At 36.7% G+C, this 21,781-nt stretch overlaps 1 protein-coding gene across 5 annotated transcripts in view; it reads left to right on the top strand.

The window, feature by feature from the left end:
• The window catches only part of PIGN (phosphatidylinositol glycan anchor biosynthesis class N), a 109,835-nt gene that overhangs the window by 34,808 nt on the left and 53,246 nt on the right, over positions 1-21,781 (top strand). For 4 of the 5 annotated variants that reach the window (XM_034996201.1, XM_034996199.1, XM_034996198.1 and 1 more), the window contains 6 exons: positions 2,295-2,354; positions 3,912-4,004; positions 4,903-4,958; positions 13,188-13,266; positions 14,198-14,377; positions 19,963-20,102. In XM_034996201.1, the coding sequence (XP_034852092.1) occupies positions 2,295-2,354; positions 3,912-4,004; positions 4,903-4,958; positions 13,188-13,266; positions 14,198-14,377; positions 19,963-20,102 (608 nt within the window). The remainder of the gene's footprint in view (positions 1-2,294; positions 2,355-3,911; positions 4,005-4,902; positions 4,959-13,187; positions 13,267-14,197; positions 14,378-19,962; positions 20,103-21,781) is intronic. The other variant, XM_034996202.1, reaches the window with a different exon arrangement.

Genomic DNA, 21,781 nt, shown 5'->3' on the forward strand with positions numbered 1-21,781 from the left:
TATTTTACCTTCTCCAGGTCACCTCACAAGCCGGTATTTCTTATTGTAGTGGATAAACCAAGGCCCAGGAGCTCATTTTCAGGCCTGTGATTGCAGAAGCCTGTTCTCTGTCAGCATATTAAGAATGGTCTTTTCTCTCAGGATGGCTGCATATCACCCAAATAAATGAAAATATATAAAATTAGAATAGCAACTTAATTAATTTTGCAATAAAAATCACTGTCAGAGGAATAGGGAATATCTTGAAGATCATAAAACATGTTTTACTTAGGGGTGCCTGAGTGGCTCAGTCGTTAAGCGTGTGCCTTCAGCTCAGGTCATGATCTCAGGGTCCTGGGATCGAGCCCCACATCAGGCTCCCTGCTCCACGGGAAGCCTGCTTCTCCCTCTAGCACTCCCTCTGCTTGTGTTCCCTCTTTCGTTGTGTCTCTCTCTGTCAAATAAATAAATAAAATCTTTAAAAAAAAAATGTTTTACTTATAGCCAGACTGGATTATAGTTTAAAACTAAATATCGATTCAGCTATTGCTCTCTGAATGCTCCTACTTCAAATCTACATTAGATGAGAATTTCTTTATTCATTCCTTCCACCAACATTGTTATGTGTCTACAGTATGTTTGAACATTGTGTAGACATTAGCATTAAACATGTATAAGGGATATAATGATGAGTCAAAGCAGACAAAATGCCTGCCCTGGGAAGCTTACAGTGTGGGGGTGAGAACAGAGTAACCAAATTATTATTATACAAATAAATGTAAAATTACAGCTGTGCCTAAGTACTACAAAAGAGGACTGTGAAGCCAGGAGAGCGTAGAGTGGATGTATCTGGTAGACGGTATGGTCAACAAAGTCTTCCCAAGACATTGAGGATTGAGCTGAGACTGAAGAAGAAGTAGGAGTTACGAGGCACATGATCCTCCCTCTCCCTTTCCAGGCAGAGGCAGCATTATGTACACAGAGCTCTGGGAAGAGGATAATGGTATATGAAAGGGTCACAGCACAGAGCAACTGAGACTGTAGTATGATGTCTGGGTAGGTGCTAGATCCTGAAGGGCCTTTTGGGCCTGTGGACTTAATCCTGAAGCTTGGGGAAGCCCTTGAAGTATTTGAAGCATGGAGAGTGATATAATCTGTCTTTTGGTGAAAGGACTTCTCTGGCTGCAGCATTAGAGGAGGCCAACAGGGGACTGGGGAAAAGGGAGAAGGCAATTAGAGGCCATTGGAGTTTTCCAATTTTCTCTGGGATGCTACTTCGTAAAGAGAGTCCAGATGGTAAAGAGTGAGAAGCGTTGAGAGCCTGGGACCAAGCTCCAACTTTAAATGGGGAAGTAGAGATGGTATCTGGAAAAGAGCCACAGTGAAACTGAAGACACTCAGTGGAGTGCGGTGTTACAGAAGCTGAGAAGGGAGTGGGCTGCACAGTGCTGCTGAGAGGCCAATTAAAATAACCACAACAGCATTTGTAGCTACCATTTATTGCACGATTATTATGTGCCAGGTACTTCATAAATTTAATCTCATTTAATTATGCCATAACTCTGTTAAGGGAGAGTTTTTAAAATAAATAAATGATAAGGAAATAAGTAAATAAATGATAAGGAAACCAAGGCATTGGGGGAGGTTAAGTAACCTGCCCAAGGTCTGAGAGATTGCAGGCAAGGATTTGGAACTGGGTATTCTGACATCTAAGCACTTTACTGCCTGAAAAATGATAAGAACTAATATAAAAACAGTCAGATGTCGAAAAACAGAGGATGTTAGCTCTCCAAGGTAGAGTGGTCAATGGGATGGTGAAGGGTCAAAAAGGAACTTGGAGCGGGCTGAGGAGTGGTGGGGAGCTGGGGAAATGGAAGTGGGGGCAGAAACAACTTTCTAGGAAACTAGGGGGGTTATATCTTTCCTGGACTTCACTGGCTGGCCAAACCTTCTGGTATATACTTCTTTAGTTAATGAATACATTTCTCCAGTTAGAGCCCTCTATTGCTATTTACTTTCTATCTAGTTAAGGCATCCTTTTCATAATACTGAAAAACTATTATATAAAGTAGTCAAGTTCTTAGCCACCAGGGTAGGTAACCTTTTTGGGGCTCTTTCAAATTTATTTTTTTACACATTAATGCAGCTGTAACAAATGATATTTTTAGAGTCGATATCTATTGTATATTAAATGTTTCAAGGTAATGGAATATAATGAACATCATGATTATAGTCCAAAATATAGTTGCATTAAATTATTTAATATTCTTATTGATGTCTGTAGACTTATTAGAATTGAACTTTTCTGCTTGTAGGCTGATGTTGCACCATTGATGGCTTCTCTTATTGGAGTTCCCTTTCCCCTTAATTCAGTGGTAAGGAGTAAAATTTTCTTATCAGCTCTCAGGAAAAAAAGTTAGTGTACAGTAAAATTTACTTTTTTATGTCTTACTGAATAATCTTTGGTTACATTTAAAACTGTATTTTCCTCTCTATACAATAATGTCTCATAACTGTGTGTATTATAACCTACAACATGGAGCACTAGTCTAACAGCTTTTCTTTAAAATTTTTTATTTTTTAAAATGTGTACAGATTTATCTTTGTATTTCAGTTGTAAGTGGTAAAAATATATAAATAATTTTTATTGCAAGCAGCAGAAACTTAATCCATTTAAAAGGAATTTATTAAAAAGATATTGCTGGGTTGTTGAATCAAAGGGGTGCTCAAAAACCAGACTTAGAAATGAACAGGAACTAAGAGAGCACCAGAGACTTGCAAGAAAGAACCAAACAGTTGTGCCCAGGGCACCTACACTAGGGGAGAAGAGTATTATACCTGTTGTACTTTTTATTCCTTGACTGTCAAGAGTCAAATTCCAGTGCTTACCATTTGAGTGGGCTAGCCTAGGTTAATTGTCTACCCTTCAGTAAAGGAAGGTGGGGCTCCATTAGAAACCTACTATATTATATCCAGTGGGGGAGATTTTTTTTCTGCCAAGATTTTATTTAAATTCACGTTAGTTAACATATGGTATAGTATTAGTTTCAGGAGTAGAATTTAGTGATGAGTCATCACTTACATATAACATCCAGTGCTCATCGAGAGTGCCCTCCTTAATGCCCATCACCCATTTAACCCAGCCCCCACCCATCCGGCAACCCTCAGTTTGTTCTCTATAGTTCTCTATAGTCAAGAGTCTCTTATGGTTTGCCTCTCTCTCTGTTTTTATCTTACTTTATTTTTCCCTTCCCTCCCCCTATGTTCATCTGTTTTGTTTCTTAAATTCCATAGTGGGGTAGATTTCTAAACATAGAATGGTAATGCTGTTAAGAATGGGAGGGCACTGGATGCTGAAAAGCCATATTTTCCAACCAGCCATTCTTACTAGCTCTTCAAATCAAACTTCTAAGAAATTATGTCATCAAACTCAGAACTCTGAGAAAATGACCCTTATAGTCATAAGTATGTGTGCATGTGTATAACTGAGACAAAAGCTTCACAGAACAGTCTTTACTTTTACTGTGCCCAGTATACTCTCAATTTTCTTATTATGCCTTTTTTTTTTCTTTTTAGGTATACTGGTTGGGACCCACCATAGTGATTTTTTTATGTGTGCAAAGCATTTCGTTCACTGCCTAGCACACAGTAGCCTTTGAATAGATTCTAGGTTTTATTGAACCTATTTCATCTCTTTTGCTTTATTTACTTTATTATATCTACTTTGTAGAAAAAATAATAGAACGTTTTTCAGTTACGATTTTTAAAAAGATATTTTGCTTAATTATTTCAGTAATTTGTTCATCTAAGTATCTCTAGTGCTTCCTTTGTAAGTATGTTTTGTTTTATAAGAACAGCCTGAGCTATTAATACTAATAATAGTATGCTAATAATATTAATACTAATATTAAACCAGTGTTTATTATTTACAGGGTATCCTTCCTATAGATTATCTTAACAACACTGATCTCTTCAAAGCAGAGAGCATGTTTACAAATGCAATGCAGATTCTTGAACAATTCAAGGTAAAATATGATACACACAAAAATGGATACTACTACAACTTTAAAATCAAATATAAGTGAAAATATTTGATTTTGTGTTTTAAGAAATTATTTTCTGTAGTTTATTATCTTTAAATTTTGTATATTTGACTAGTGTCATAAAGTTTAACATTTTTGAAGTGCACTTTCCATGAATCAGTTTGAGGTGTAGAATTACCTTTGAGAAGTGTCTCTAATTTTAAACTACCACATATGCTTATAAAGACTACACACCAACTCTTTATTGATTGGAATTTGCCCCCACAGAAGTAGTATTAGAGATTGCAACATTTCTTGGTTTTTCATGTACATTACCATATGTTTAAACTAAGCTAAAGAGGTGACCATTTAACTGAAACTTTGTTATTCTTAATACTATTAATGCAGCTTGACTTATTTTGTTTTCTAAGAGTAAAAGAAGTATTGTTTAGGGTGCCTGGGTGGCTCAGTTGGTTAAGCGACTGCCTTCAGCTCAGGTCATGGTCCTGGAGTCCCTGGATCGAGTCCCGCATCAGGTTCCCTGCTCAGCGGGGAGTCTGCTTCTCCCTCTGACCCTCCCCCCTCTCATGTGCTCTCTCTCATTCTCTCTCTCTCAAATAAATAAATAAAATCTTTAAAAAAAAGTATTGTTTAATTACATTACAATATGTTATTTTGCAAGCTTGATATGATTAATTCTCAGCTTATTGTGATAGTATGATAATCTGAAATTTCTGTTTAAATATTTATGGAATAAAATAGTAACATAAAATTCCATTTAGTTTGAAAGTAATAAACTATCCCCAAAGAGACATTTTAATGTATATTTGTATTTCAAAATGAAACTGATTTTTTTTTTCTCATTTATAATATAGTAAAATATTTTCCTGTCTCGTTCCAGGTGAAAATGACTCAGAAAAAAGAAGCTACTTTACCGTTTTTTTTTACACCATTTAAGTAAGTCTCATGTTTTTATTAACTTGTAGGAAGGAATTTTTTAATGAGTTTGGGGACTGACAGGGTAGATTACTTAGAAACTTTGTCTTTTTTGTTTATAGTAGTGTAAACTCCAAAACAAAAGCCTCTTCTATTGTTTTTGTAAATAATGGGCCATTTGCCAGATGCTTTTGAATAGTTGATAAAGGAGATAAAGGGGCACAGAGAGATGTGGGAGACATTAAGGAGACCATTGAACAGGGCCTACCTGGGAAGGTGTAGGGACTCTTGGCTTGGTTGATCGGGAGGTGGTGGTACCATTATGGCTTGTAGAAAGAAAGAAGAGATAGTTTGAGGGTCAAGGATGAATGTTTCTGAGTTTAGCTTACATCTGAAGGTACCAATTAATTAGTTAGAATTAGTTGGAAGTTAGCTAGAAATAAAATTAGTGTAACAAGTTAGGGACTTGGATCTCAATATAGAGATGGGAGTTGGTTGTGTAGATTTGGAGGCATCAGCATAAGAGAAGATGGTGGTGTTAACTGTTGGACGTGTAGGAGGCTCTAGGAGAACTTAGAAAGTGACAAGAAAAGGCCCATGATACAATTCTGGGAGACCTTGACAACTATTGGGTGGGTAAGGAGGAGAGCAGACTTTGGTGGGCCGTAGGATTTTGCTTTCCTAGATCTGTTTTCCTTGAATCAGGAGAGGGGAGATATGAGTCACAACCCTGGCTCCACACTTCTGATGTGGGCTGGTTTATTCAGCCCCCTTTATTCTTCCTCCTCAAGGGTCATTTTCAATTAGCAAGGATTCACATTTACTTAGGAAGGATTTTGGTCTTTACCAAAATACATAGAAACTCTTTGAAATATGGGTGTTAGGGATGCATTTGAATGACTTCATTGGAATTATTTTTGACAACTTCTGTAGCGCTAGTGTGGTATTCATAAACTTAGAAAGGCTTAAATATTGCATTAGCCTCTAAATAATGTGATTACATCCCTGACTTTGTGTGTGAGTATTTGTGTGAATAGAAGATCAAAAACCAAGAAAAATTAGGGTTTTGCAACTTATGATCATATGAAATTAATTACCCTAAATATTATATAATATACATTAAAGGTAGAATTACCTTTGAAGGGTGTCCCTAATTGTAAGATTATCACATGTGCTTATAAAGCCAAGTCTTCACTGATTGGAACTTGCCCCATATTATCTCATATACATAACTTATGCATCTGTTTATAGTGTAGTGGTACAGTCAGAGCATAATAAAATAAATAAATGAGTAAGAAATATATTATCAATTCCTGGTATGAAGAAAATACACAGGACATTGAAAGCGAGACTGTGGGTTACTTTAGACCAGCCACTCTAAAAAGACTGGTCAGGGAAGAGGTACTCTTCTGCAAAGGGCTCAGGTGCACACTGCCTTCCTTCTTCCACTTACCTGCTGACTGACCATGAACTTACTGTGCTTTGATGCTCAACATCTGCCTGCAGAGCCACTGCCAGCCTCATGTCATGTGGGGGCCCTGCAGCATGCTTGACTTCTCCGCAGTGGCTCACCCACTCCGGGGCAAAGCTACCAGCCCTGCCTGTAGACTTGTCTGGCTGAAAAATCACCATTTGTCAAAAGCCTGCAATATGACCAAAAAGTGCCTAAGGTTAAATGAAGAATTGACTCCTGAGGAAATAATTTAAGGAACAGAAAAGAACCTAAAAATGTTAAAATTCTCAGAAATATCTGAGAAGCTGTGGTATCTCAGCACACACTTTACAAAATGAGAAAGAGTACAAGATGCATATTTTAAAAAAGAGAAATGCAACTATAAATTTATAGAATAATACATTGTACAAGAATAGTTCAACTGGGAGACAAATCCTCCAAATTAGAATAGCCACATGAAATGAATTTTAATATATGCATTGAATAAGAAGCTGGAGGAAACACAATGGCACACATGGATGGTGTACATTTCTTCATCCCCTGAAACAAGGGCAAGTGGAAACTTCAGGGAAAAGAAAACATTTCCAACCGTACAAGAAAGCATGCTTCAAACATGAAGCAACCTAATATAATATGTAAGGTGATTTCGAACAGCTGCTGGGAGTATGAGAAAGAGAATTCATTTAACAGTGGCACATAGATCAAAGCTTCAATGAAACTGACAAGAATCTAATCATAGCATAAAACTTAGCTACTAAGTATTTAAATAATCATAATAAAGTAAATACTGGTTTTCAGCTTTTAGAGTCAAACCTCAGACAAAGCAAGGAAGACTTAATTGTGATTACAGACTAGAATGTAAATGTTCCCCATCTTGACAGTGTACAAGGTTACAGGTTGGAAGGCAGAGGAGGAAAGAAATATAAGTGGAATAGTAGTGGTGCTATTGTCCTCATAAAATAGAATGTGGAAATTCTGGATATAGTTGAGAAAGTAAGACAGAGGTGTAGGTATTACCTTATTAAAGTGACCAATGTAGGGGCACCTGGCTTGGTTAGTCGGTAGAGCATGTGACTCTTGATCTAGGGGTTGTGAATTTGAGCCCCACGTTGGAGGTAGAGCTTACTTAAAGTGACCAGGGGCACCTGGGTGGCTCAGTCAGTTAAGTGTCTGCCTTTGCTCAGGTCCTGGTCTCAGGGTCCTGGGATTGAGCCCCACATTGGGCTCCCTGCTCAGCGGGGAGCCTGCTTCTCCCTCTCTGTCTGCCTGTCACTCCCCCCTGCTTGTACTCTCTCTCTCTTTGTCAAATAAATAAATAAAATCTTTTAAAAAATAAAGTGACCAATGTAGCCAACAGAAGAGGTAAAAATAATAATATAACCGTATTGAGTGGGGAGGAGACAGCAGAAACAGGCAGGGTCAGTGAGGAGTCCACAGAAAATGTCTCCGGTCATCCAGTCAAGAAATAGTAGTAAAAGCATATTCTTAAGAAACATGGAGGTAACTACCAGAATAACTGAAAATAGACAGGTGTAAAAGTTTTTGTCTCTGGGTTGGGGAACTGAGAGATGAGACGGGTGGGACAGGGGTTTGTTGGCTGTCATTATGCCCTCTGTACTGTTTCTGATTTTTTAAAATTATGTGCATATAGTACTTTGATAAAGCACATATTTTTATTTTTTTTTAAATTAATTAATTTATTTATTTGAGAGAGAGAATGAGAGAGAGAGAGCATGAGAGGGGGGAGGGTCAGAGGGAGAAGCAGACTCCCTGCCGAGCAGGGAGTCCGATGCGGGACTCGATCCTGGGACTCCAGGATCATGACCTGAGCTGAAGGCAGTCGCTTAACCAACTGAGCCACCCAGGTGCCCAAGCACATATTTTTAAAAAGAACAAAAATATATAGGTATTTTAATCACTGGCACAAATGATCAAATGAGATCATAAAAATAATGGGCATCAATAAAGAAATGTATTCTTCCATATAAATATTAGAATTAGTGTCTTGAGTTATTGAAAAATTCTTTGGTTATTATACTATATTTAGGAAGTAATTTGGTGAGGATTGACAGTATTACTATACAACATTTACTTACTTATATTCTCCGTTACGTCCTTACGTAAACTTTTATAGTTTTCCCTATAATATACATTTTTCATTATTTTATTCCTGGATATTTTATTTGTTATGATTAGTATCTTTTTTTTTATTACATATGTTCAGTATACCAGGAAAAAACAGTTATTGCCATTTACCATCTGAGTACAAGGGACTCTCTATTTTTCTCTAATCCAATGAATTTCCTCAGGTTTACACCATCCGTTTTCTTCCATTCACCTTTATATATACACTTAATGTTAGCATTATCCACTTAGAAACTATATCAAGTAAATGTTGGCATATAAACATCATAATAGATGAAAGAATACTTGTCACAGATCCTTTTTGCAAAACAGTTAAAGTTCTTGTTACAAACAGTTGTTCAGTGAAGCCATTCCCTCTTGAATAAGTAACATAATTCCTTTTTCTTCTTAGAAATATATGATTCACTCATCAGTTCTTAAGTTTGAGAAAATTTATCTAGGATATTGACATCTGAAGTCATAGTCTTGAGATTTAACTTAACATGATCAATTTCACCAGCATCACTAGATTTTAGTTTAATGATCTCTCTCCACCATTCTTCCATTGTCTTATTTAGTCTTGTCTAGCATGAATAATTTATGAATAATGTAATAATTCCTGGGGTGATGAAATAGCAAATGTTTTAAGATGTGAGAAAAATTAATTGCTAAGATCCTTTAACATATCTTTACACTTGTAAAAGAGTCCAGTGGATCCATATGGTAATTGCATATCCTATATTATCCTGTTCTTTAAAAATTAAGTAGATTTTATCTTTTATATCTTAAAGACCTCTAAGAAAGAATAAAAGTCATGAAATACCTGACAAGTAGAACTTAACGAAACCTTGTGCTATGCCAAGGGGTGACCAGCAGGTGGCACTACATGACTAGGAGAAGCATAAAAGTTTTGCCTTTGTGGAAGTACCTTAAAAAGGAGGAGATACACTTTGTATTTGAAAACTGTGTACTATGGAGGACAAAGTAAGGTCAGAATAACTTTAAAGGAAAAAAAATTACATGAAATGACAACAAGAAAGGTCTCTTAAGGAGTATTTCAGAAGAAAATGAAAGTGGGAAGGAAATACTGTACCTTGCCAATAGAAGCAAAAGTAGCTATTCTCTTTTACTTAAAAGTCACTATGTAAACTCAGGGCAGTTAAATTTTAACAAAATATTTTAATATATTTTCTACCAAAATGGCAAAAGCTACTTTGGTTCTTTTTAATATATTTGTTTCTTTTAGCTGATATGGATTAAAGTTCCTCCCTTAGACCAAATTTAAATACTGATTTCAATGTGAATCTTTCTACCACTTCACCCATCTGACTTACTAATTATTTACTAGAAATGCAGTTTTCTCCTTCAAAATTGAAATTCTTGTTTTAAAAAGAAAGTAACTTTTGGGGCACCTGGGTGGCTCAGTTGTTAAGCGTCTGCCTTGGGCTCAGGTCATGATCCCAGGGTCCTGGGATCGAGCCTCTCATCAGGCTCCCTGCTCTGCGGGAAGCCTCCTTCTCCCTCTTCCATTCCCCCTGCTTATGTTCCCTCTCTCGCAGTGTCTCTCTCTGTCAAATAAATAAATAAAATCTTAAAAAAATAAAATTAAAATTAAAAATGTAACTTTTATATATCACATACATACATAGAAAATGTTTGTTTACTCAGTTATGACTAAAAAGATGAAAATAAGATTCTGTATCAATGGTCAGTATAAAGGAACACAGATTATTCTAGAAATAACTTATCCCTTCTCTGTCTTTATTTTCTTGAAATATTTTTCCTGTAATCTAAATAGATGTTCTAAAAAGGAGTAGGCTAGATATCACTAGCTATCTCTAAAATATCGTGTATTAAGTGCAAGCAAAATATTTTTGTAATAAAAATTTGAGAAGATATGGAAGATAAAATACTTCAAAATGCAGCATTTTAAGATTTTCTCCTCCAAACACTAGTCATCCTGAATAATTGATGATAAAATTCTTAATAATCCTAAAGCATGGTTTACTTTCTTCTACAGTGTTCAAATAACTGAAAAAAGATGGAATAGTAGCAATCACAGCAAAGAAATGTGCACAATTAATACTCATCCTCTTTTTCTTTTTACTGAAGCGTAACATGCTAGTAATAGATTCTTTTAAAATTTGATGTTTTCAATATAAAAAAATTTAATCAATAAAGAAAAATTTTTTCATACAAATTACTATGTAGAAACATGCTGTCATCATTATCATCAAATACTACTTCCGCCAAATTCTCCCTCCCTCTCCAGGATTCTCTTTACATGTATAAATATTAGGGCTGTTCACAACAACTTGTATATTGTTTGGGGTTTTTTTAATAGTCTTTTCTGTATTTTTCATTCTTTCTGCTCTTCAAATTCAGGCAGGACATTTGCTACTGACCTATCCTAATACACCAACTCTCTCTCCTACTTTGTCCAGTTGGCTGTCGCTGAGTTCTGAGTCTCAGTTATTACATTTTTTTTCAGTTGTAGAATTTCCATTTCAATTCATTTTCAAAATAGATTCCAGCTCTTTGGTATAGTTTTCGATCTTTCTTTTTATTATTGAATATATTAACCACAATTATTTTAAAGCATACGTGATAACACCACCAATAACCACCTCATTTGTGAGTGTGCTTCTGCTGTCTTCTTTCATTTGGTCCTGTTGTTGAGTCTGGTGGTTTTTGGATGAATGCTTATCATTGTATGTTAAAAGTTTTGGAAGGTCTGGATTATCTCATTGACCAGAGAGGTTTCGTCTTATCTTCTGACGGGCACAGAGTGGTAGCTGACTCAACACTGTGTTGCATATGTCGTCGTCTCTTACCTCTGGTTTGTGTCTGCTCTTGGAGTGTAGCCTCCCAGGGATCTCAGTGGAAAGTGTGTGTTACCCAGAGCCCTTCCATGGTGGCCCTTCTCTTCTATATCTTGAGACTGCCAAAACGTTTGTCCTCCTTTTGAGGGGCTTTCTTCGAAGCTGCTTGTCCTCTTGTCCTACACAGCTGAAGAATTCTCTGGGTGTCCGCCTCATTCCCCTTCTCACCAGGACGTGTCCTTTGCTTCTTTACCTGAGTTCTCCACATAGACTAGAAAAGGAGTTCTCACTTATAAAAGTTCCATAAGACTTCACCTCAGAGACTGTATTAAATTAGTTTAAGTAATTCCACATAGCTTTTCATTCCTGTCTTTTTTTTTTTTTTTTTTTTAAAGATTTTATTTATTTATTTGAGACAGAGAATGAGATAGAGCATGAGAAGGTCAGAGGGAGAAGCAGACTCCCTGCCGAGCAGGGAGCCCGATGTGGGACTCGATCCAGGGACTCCAGGATCATGACCTGAGCCGAAGGCAGTCGCTTAACCCACTGAGCCACCCAGGCGCCCATTCCTGTCTTTTTTTAAAATCCAGAATGAAAATTGTATATCATCTATTTGTCTCATCTTTTGGGTCCTCAAGTCCGGGCTGCATTGGCAGCCACAAATTTTATTTCTTTATCTCTGCAGCCTTATGGGATTGCCAAAGGCTCTATTGGATTCTCTACCTCCTGGCACCAGCTGTATGCCCAAGTTCTCAGCCTTTTGCCAACAATAAGAATGGCAGATGCTCTTAAGGGTTACAGTTCGTAGAACGCGGGACTACTTCTCTGGTTTGCTTCTCTCTAGGATCTTAACTCTTCAATTCTTGATGGTCTCAGTGGCTCTGCAGCACCTTCAAAGTGATTTTTAATTTTATTTTGTCAGGCTTTCTAGTTGTTCCTGATGGGAGCGTTGATATATCCAAGCTTTTCCATCATAGCCAGAAACTGTGGTTAAACTTTAATGTTTTAATTATTTTCTTAAAAACAAAAAACAAAAAACCTCATTAGGAAAATATGAATGAAAAAGTGATGTATATGCACAATAAAAATTATACAAGCAATAATAAAATGTTACCTCTCCTGAGTTCTAGTCTTACAGTCTTTTTCCCTGGAGGCAAAGTTGCAGTTTCTCATACAACTTTCATATATATCCCTCTTCAAACATGCTGAAAAGATTGGAGAATATGGCAAAAATCTTTGTACCCACAACCAGGTTTAAGAAATGTAATGTGGTAAAAATAAGGACAAGGAAATGACAGAAAGAGAAATGAAAGGTAAGGGAACCAGAAAAGGTACATGGTGTAGTATAAGAATGGCAAAGAGGTTCAAATTATTCACTGACTTTGATTGTTGGTTTTGATTGCCTGGAGTTTTTGACAATTCTCAGGCCTGTCTAGCTCAGGGGAACAAAGAGCCATAATGGATTTGCCTTGTCTGTTGTGTGCAGATGAGCACAAGACTGCTGAGTGGTGAAACTCACACCACTAATTTGCTGTTCCATTAATTACATTGATTTAGTCAGAATTTCTTTGTTAACTAGAGTATTCCATTTCTTCAAAATGATGGATCATATGACTCTGATAAGTGGAGTTTGGGGTTGAAACTCTGAGTCAAGAAAACCAAATTTAACTAAAGCTATTTTTGAGGAGAGTTCAGATAATGAGCAGTAATACAATGAGCTTTAGGTTTCTCTCTTGTTTAATTTCTTTATTTTCTCAACTTTCACCATCCTTTTATTTTTCAATTAAGAAAAAAGAAAGAAAATATCATTGAAATGAGGAAACATTTTAAACCTAACCTTTTCTTTTGTAGGTTGCTTTCTGAATCTAAACAGCTAAACATTTTAAGAAAAGCAAGATCATATATAAAACAGAGAAAGTATGATGAAGCAGTAAGTATGCAGGCGTTATCTACATAAATAACTGGTTGTCATTTTGGGTGTGGGGAGGGCAAAGATACACAATGGAGAGCAAAGTGGGCAGGCCGGGGAGCTGTCCTAAACCATTACAGAAGGATTGGATTTTCTAAGTAGCTGCTTTAGCCATGGACATGCTTCTGTTATGTCAGATATTATCAGGGGTACACTTTTTTAGGTTAGCATTGGAAATGAACAATTGCCATTTTCTATGATGAGAAAGTATATTCCAATTTTCTGTAACCCTATAACCCATAACATTTTAGGACATGGCATATTTGTACATTTGACATTATCTACACACTATCAGAAGTCTAATGATTCATACCGAAGCTTCAGATCTCAGCAACTACTCCACTAGGTTTTCCATTAATTTTCTTTTTGTTAAATGGTCATAATTTTAAAGAAGGAGAGAATTCTATTTTCAGTTTCTCAAATTGCCTAAGCAAAATACCATGCATTTCTAAATCTTGTTTTTGTTATGGTTTTAAAACAGTGAGCTATTGTTTTTCTGTTTTAATGATGCTCTATAACTGACGTGGTTAATCTGCTATGAGAAAATAAAAAATGATACAGATGTGGATACCTCTGCTATTTGGGATCAATATTAGAGAGACTTCAGTTCTTTCTTTTGTATGTCATCTGTAGGTATTTCCACAGAGTGAATAATTTTAAATCACTACACATATTGTAGTTTACATTTAAAATGCCCTTCCTTATCAAGATTCAAAATTCATTCTCTTCAGGAATTTTTCTTGTACTTTGCAAGAAGATCCTTGAATAATTAAAATCTGTTCTTGATCCATCATTTACAGTTTGCACTCTAATTTTAACAATTTTCCTGCCTTTAAAATTTAGGTTTTCTGATTCTTCCCATGTGGCAAGTTACATTTTCCTTCCTCCATAGGTCTCCCTTTGCAAGGAGCTGATTCATCTTGCATTGAAAGGCTTGTCCTATTATCACACTTACGACAGATTCTTCTTGGGTATCAATGTTGTTCTCGGTTTTGTGGGATGGACATCTTACGCTTCTTTGTTGATCATCAAGTCTAATTCCATTACTAGAGGTGTCAGCAAAGAAGTTAAGGTATGTTCAGAAAAGGTAATGAAGATTCAGATAATGGTGTAAAATCACTAGGACCGGGGAAAGAAATTGAATCAAATCAGCTGTAATGAGTTCATACAGTGTGCAAGTCGTACTAAGCTAACTCTTACCTTTCATTTGCTTTTGTCGTATTGAGTCTTTTTTTCTCAGTTATCTTTATTTCTCTGGTTGGGGAAAGGGTATATTAATAATAATGGCCCCATAACTTAAGAGGGCTATAAAAGATAACTTACAATTTAAATCCTCCTATGGCATTAACTGGTGATTTTCTATTCCCTTTAATAATTATTTAGCATGTTATAAGCATCCCATATCTTTCTATTACAGGAGGTCAGAAAACTACTTCAAAGCAATATATTTAACTTCATCTGATATTAAAAGTTTAGGAGCTAGAAAGTGATAAAATCCTTACTCAAAATGTCCCTTTTAAAATAATGTATGTGCTTTTCTGGAACTATTCTTATCTTCTTTCAACTTTCTGAGATTCTTAATGCAAATTCTCAGAGCTTTTTGTTTATCCTCATTTTAAGAATTAGTCCCTAGTTTACTGTACTTTCAATGAAAAGAAAAAAACCAAAAAGCTTTAATAGTACTTCATATTAACTGAGTAAATATGAAAGTACATATATGGTTTTACTACATTAAAACACTTTACTCTTTTAAAATATATTGCTAATTATCATTTATTAGGGAAAATGTGCCATTTCCATTTCCTTTACTTCATTCTAATGATTATTACCGTGTCCAAATCCTCTACAAAGTAATATATCTGGATGATATATTATTAATACTAACAGTCTGCAAACATTTCTAGTAGTAACTTTTTCCAATTTTATATTTTATTTTTCTGTAATGAGGGAAGGAAGAACAGTAGTGTTTATGCCAGTTTTTTATAATGCTTTAGTGCATCTTAAATAATTTCCCTCAAGAAATTTTTTTTTTAAAAGATTTTATTTATTTATTTGAGAGAGAGAGAATGAGAGACAGAGAGCACGAGAGGGAAGAGGGCAGAGGGAGAAGCAGACTCCCCGCCGAGCAGGGAGCCCAATGCGGGACTCGATCCGGGGCCTCCAGGATCATGACCTGAGCCGAAGGCAGTCGCTTAACCAACTGAGCCACCCAGGCGCCCTCCCTCAAGAAATTTTCATTATTTGTATGTAAAATTGACGAGGACAGGAATAATTTTTGACATGGTAGCAAAAGAAACAGAACCAACCGTGTTTTAGCAATGGCATTCTGCTGGGTATTTGGAATTTGTCATTTTAAAGTGCTAACAATGCTGGAAGTAGGCATTATAATTTTGTTTTACAAAAGAGGAAACCAAAGCTGTTTAAGTATTTTGCAAAAGGCCACTGAGCTAGGATGTGGAGGAATTGAGATTTGAATCCAGAACAGTCTTGGGCCAAACACTGCCTTTTCATGTTTATCTTGATATTCAGGTTGTTGAGAAAAGTTATGAAGTCTTTAGATCGATGAATCCACACGATTTCATGGCTGATAGTTCTCCTGTATTCATTCATCTGATAATGCAGTGAATGTTTAATTGAGTGTACAGTATAATGCTAGCTACTGCCTAGGCTGTCCAAAAAAAATAGAAAATCCAGATTCTGCCCTCAAGGAGACTGGAAGTAAGGAAAGTAGGTAAGAGATGTACACACATAATCACCTTATCAGATGTAGGTCACTATACTACACGACATTGCAAAAGACAGCTTTGACATTGAACAACTTTAATATACATTGTGATACAAAGACTGTCCTATTTTAAATAGAGGGGAACTTACTTCAGCAAGGGTGATGATAACAGGAAAAGTAAGTCTTGGTGGAAATTTAACAACGATAGGGAGAAGATGAGAATTGAAGCAAATTGAATGATATAAACAGAGGCAGAGTTGGGAAAATGTATGAGTATGCTGGGATAATGAGTAGTATTTATTGAGCCCCACTATGCCAGGACTATCCTGGGTGCTTTACATGTGTTATTCAATTAAGCTTAACACTACTCTAACTTTGGTAGTTGAGATTCTCATAAATAGAGATGGGGGAATTTAGGCTCAGAGAGACATGTTTTCTTCAAGGACACACTGGTATGAAATAACTAATATTTTCTGATGCTTAAATTCAGGCTCTTTCTACACCATACTGCTTTCAAAATAAATAGTTCAATTTGCGCAGAATGTGGAAGGTTTGTTCAAGGGACTAATAAAAGATTATACCAACAGTGTAGATTAGGCCGAAATAATCAAAGGCCTCAAATGGTGGACTACAGATTTTAAACTATTACTGAAGTGTTGGTGCATTCGTTAGAGTTCAAACAGAGTGAAAGAACGAGTGGGATATATATATTAGGAGATTTTGTGTAAGGAATTGGCTTATGTGATTGTGGGGGCTAGGTGGCAAGTCCTAAATCCAGGGGTCAGGCCCTCGAGAGGACCACACTGGAGCTGGCTGGCGGGAGCGGAAGCCACACTCAGGAGTTGCACTTTCTTCTGCCGGGAAGCCACCATTGTGCTCTTAAAGATTTTCCACGGATTGAAGCAGGCCCACCCCAATTACATAGGATAATCTCCTTTACTTAAAGTCAGCTGATTACGGACTTTAATCACATCTACAAGATATGTTCACAGCAACACCTAGGTCAGTGTTTGAAGAACTGGGGATGGTAACCTAGCCAAGTTGACACACAAAACTGACTGTTACAGTTGAGGTTATCAAAAATACTTTGAACCCTTTGGTTCTGTTTGCAAAAACATTCTGATTCCTCTTCGGTGAGAGTTTATAACCTAGTGAAGTGACGCAATCTGAACAGTTCTGAAGGAAGAATAAAATGCCAATGGTCCATAGCCTTAACTGAAGGGAGGCATGGAGAGCAGTTAGGAGGTCAGATGAAGCTCAGCTGTGCATGTATTAGAATGAGATGCTTGCAGTTGGGCTGTAGGGAGGCTTCACAGGGGAGGCTGTTGCCAAAGTGAAGTCTTTTTGTTTTTTTTTAAGATTTTATTTATTTGAGAGAGCGTGCACGCACTAGCAGGGGGGTGGGGCAGCAAAGGGAGAGGGAGGGAGAAGCAGACTTCCCGCTGAGGCAGGAGACCTGTGCTGGACTCGATCCCAGGACCCTGATATGACCTGAGCTAAAGGTAGACGCTTAACCGACTGAGCCACCCAGGCGCCCACAAAGTGAAGGCTTAAAGGGTGAATAGCGCAATAGAAAAAAGGAAGGCAATGCACAGAGTGAGCAGCCTGTGCCAGATGAGGAGAGAGGTAGCATGGCTTCTTGCAAGAGCTGCGAGCCACTGATACGGCCAGACTATAGAGGGCCTGCAGGGGAGGGAGCGATGGGCTTACAACAAATATTATCCTCATTGCCAGATGAGGAAACAGAGCTTTAGACAAGCTAAATGGGTTAGTCAAATTGACAAGCAACTAGAAGGACAGCACTGGAATTAAATTTAGGTCTGACTCCAAAACTTAAGTCCCTTCTACATGACACCCAAATTATACAGGTCAGTTCTAATTTATCACCATTACAGGCAGTGAATATCTTCTTTTCTTGAAATGTAATTTGCTACGGCTCCTCTTAATTGTGTTCTGCATGTAACTTCTACATACTCTTCTCCTCTGCTTTTTTGCCAGTTCAGATGTTACTTGCTTTAGAACTAAATATCCTTATTTTGCCACATGCTTTCCTTTATTTTCTTATTACCTAATAAAAATCCCAAAATATTAACCCCTTAAACCAAGTCTCAGGATTTCCATCTCGACCTGTATGGTTTGAACTCCTTGAAGGCCAGCACCTAGTACGGAGCACAGCATAGAGTGTGCAACTTAATCCGTGCTTGTTGGATGAAGGAGTGACCGTAAGGCACCAGCATGGCTCGTTATCATCAGGTGTTTTTGGAGGGGCCAGGAGGTGGTGGGGAGTCAACTTATGATAAAGTAGAAAATGCCCCCGACTCTTATTATTTAAAAGCCGCTCAATCTTCTATTTCAGCTGAACTGGATTCTTCATGATTTCCTTTCCTACAGGTGGATGCCGTTGGTAGTGTCTATTTTAAGTATCAAAGGATTAGATTATTACACCATATTATACTGACTCCAGAAAATCCCTGGAATTTTTTACTCTTTTCAACTTCTTTTGTTACTATTTTACTAGTCTCAAAATGATGTGAAACCAGTCTCACCTCTTAATATGTGTCTTGGTCACCTTCAGCTTATAGACTCCAGCTATCCACATTTATTTGAGATTTGTGCCTTGCTGTGGGACCTCCCTTGCTGTCTCACACATCTCCATTCCCAGTGCTGTTCACTTACAGTTTTCTTTAGTGCCTGCTGCGACTAATGCAAACAAGTAGGAGAGGAGAGAGTAAAAATGACGGTAATAACAGCAGCTGTTGTTTACTAGGCATTAATGACATTCCAGGCATTTTGTTAAGCTCTACATAATCTAATTTAAACATTACCAACCTTGATAAGTAGATATGGATTATTATTCTCATTTTATAAATGGGATGAAATTAAGTCTCACTACAGTTTTGTACTTTGCTCATAGTTGTATACAGATCAAGTGAGTGAGCCAGAATTTGAGTTCTGCTCTGTGTAGTTCTAAACTCTTAATCACATTGCTGTGTTTTACCTTCCTTTTTACAACTATGTCCTAGTTTATCCTTGTTTCTTACTTCCTTTCTGGTGACATTTTATGCCTGTAAAGAGTAATTATAAAGAGGAAAAAAAATCTCTTATCTCCCTCCCCTGCAATTCCTCTACTCCAGTAATTCTTAATTCTCACCTTATTTAGCTTTGGCTAGCAAAGCAAGGGGAAAACAGAGACAAAACAAGGGACAGACGAAAGAGAATGCCAAATTGCTCCTCCATTCCTGGGTTTTTCCTCCGGTGCTGTTCGTAGCATCACAGCTTTCCATAGGTGTGTTCTTTTTCCAATTACTGGAATGTCTGTACCCGAAGCTTGCTTCATTACTCCTGGCCCAGAGCACCCACGGGCCTGCCCAGCCCATGGAGGCCATCACTCGTGGCTTACATTGAGGAACTCCTTTCTCGTTTGGCAGGCGGTTGGGAAGAGAAGATATGACCGAATGAACACACTGTGGTTGGGCAATGGAGAGAGGAGCGTGGGCAGCATGTCAAGTTGGAGTTTGAATAGATAGAAGCATTGCTCCAAATGAAGATTAAGTCCCACAGTTTATTGTGCATTAAATGGGCTTTTGTGAGCTGGTCAGGGAGCTCAATCAACATTTATAAGATTGTTACTAAGGAGAAGTATGTTCAGAGTTCCAAACAAGTTAATTGCAGACAAACTTGAGGAACATAGTCACTTTTAAATTGAGAATTGCCTAATTGCAACAATGCCAGGATACCCAACCTTTTCCTCTGTACTGATACTTTTCCAATGACGGCATTTTTTTTAAATGTAGTTCTTCAGTTAATCAGGTAGTTGTGTGGAACCATTAAAAGAAAGTAGTAATATGTCCCTCCACTTTGTAAAATCTCTTTTAAAAACCTATCAGTTAGCATGAATTTAGAAGTGTTTCAATGTTCTGTTTGATTTTCAGAAACCAAGCCACCTCCTGCCATGTTGTTTTATAGCTGTCAGTGTTTTAGTAGCATTTTTCCTTCTGATTCAAGACTGTCCCTGGACTTACTACGTATATTGTTTGTTGCCAATGCCAATATGGTATGCTGTGCTAAGAGAGTAAGTAACACACCTTGCTGTCTTATTTTACACTTCATTGACAGTTTAATTTGTATTTAAAGTGCATTAGATTTCTGTAGCATAAATCATAAAAGATATTTATAATACCCTTCAGTCTCTGAGCCCTCCCACTTCATTTATAGCAGCACAAATTGTTGCATATAAACGTCCTTTTTATTTTGCCTTTCTCTTTTGACTTCACCTTTTTTGCCTTGAGGTAGTATTGATCTTGTTCCCTTCTTTGTGTATCCTTTATAAATAAGAAAAATTTGGACTACAAATAGAATAATTAATGTTGATGGTACTATGCCAGGAGTAATGTATATTTTGAATTTGTCTCATCATCTGAGATTCCAGTGTATCTTCATGTTTCACAAGGAAATGTACATGTTTTCTTTTCCCACACATTTTTGCCCTTCCTTTCGTAGCTATCATGTAAACCTAGATAAATGGAACTTTGTAATTAAATCCAGGCTAGTAATGTGTACACACAGAGGTGGATATTATTCACATATACCATGGTTTCTTCCTTTAACTGCCTCCTCACAAGCTGGAAGTAAAATGGATTCTTACCATTGTAGAAAACATCAGAGGTAGAGCTCTTAGGCGAGTTTAAAGCACTTTAAAATAAAACCACTCAAATATTGGGCTGGTTCACGTTCATAGGCAGCGAGGGTCATGTTGCACATCTTGTTGACCTCAATATTTGCACCAGTAATCTAGAATTTAAACTTAGTCTTGGGCATCCAAGCATCCTCTGAGCAAACCAGACCCCAAAAGCAGGGAATTAGAGCCCAGACTTAAGGGTATTTTCAAGGTTGGCCTGAAAATTTCCAGGGTTGGCCAGCATGTTTGTCATGATGTGATGTGTATTTTTATTCTAATTCTTGTTAACTCCAGCTTTGACCACAATGTTTAAAAACATTATTTTAAAATACTAACATTAAAATATCAAAATAAAAATTAATATTAAAATGTTTAAAATATTAACATTTAAAAGTATAAGACAAAAAGACACAAACAAAATGACATAGTGTTGCTTCTCCATTTGAAAGGAATTCCCATTGCTGGATATATGTACTCTGGCTTAAAAATTTTTAGAATGAACGTTTTATCAACGTTTTAGCCTTACAGAAAATTCTATTCTACTACAGAACCTCTCCTGAATTATTAAGTGTCCTAATTATGAAGATGATGTATATATTTAAACTTTAAGAGGAAATGTGATTTTGAATGTACGTTATGTTCTATCTTTATCTTTTGATAGATTATTTAGAAAAAACATAAAAATTCACTTTTCTTATAAAATATTCTAAATGATTTACAGAATCATCTCTTGTTTCCTTGTGCTTATTCACTGTTGAGAACAAAAGAAGCATTCTCCTTTGGACTGGTGTTATCTTTGCTTTCCTACATGGCACCTTAGTAGTTTTGATAACATTATGTGGCCATTTTTTTCAGTCAGAAAAAGATCATAAACCAAATGATACTGACCTTTTCTAATTACCTACTTAATCACTACAAATGCTAAAAAAAATTTTTCCAGTGATGAAATGTAAAAGGTACTCAAGTATGTAATACAGTTTTAATGGTTATGGATTCACATTTAATTACAATGAGTGTACAGTTAGCAACATCTTAAATTGGGTTTGGAGAAGGTTATTTAGTTCAGTGAAAAA

This window comes from Mirounga leonina, unplaced genomic scaffold (assembly GCF_011800145.1).
Source record: "Mirounga leonina isolate KUSES-001 unplaced genomic scaffold, KU_Mleo_1.0 Mir_93, whole genome shotgun sequence".
Classification (NCBI taxonomy): domain Eukaryota; kingdom Metazoa; phylum Chordata; class Mammalia; order Carnivora; family Phocidae; genus Mirounga; species Mirounga leonina.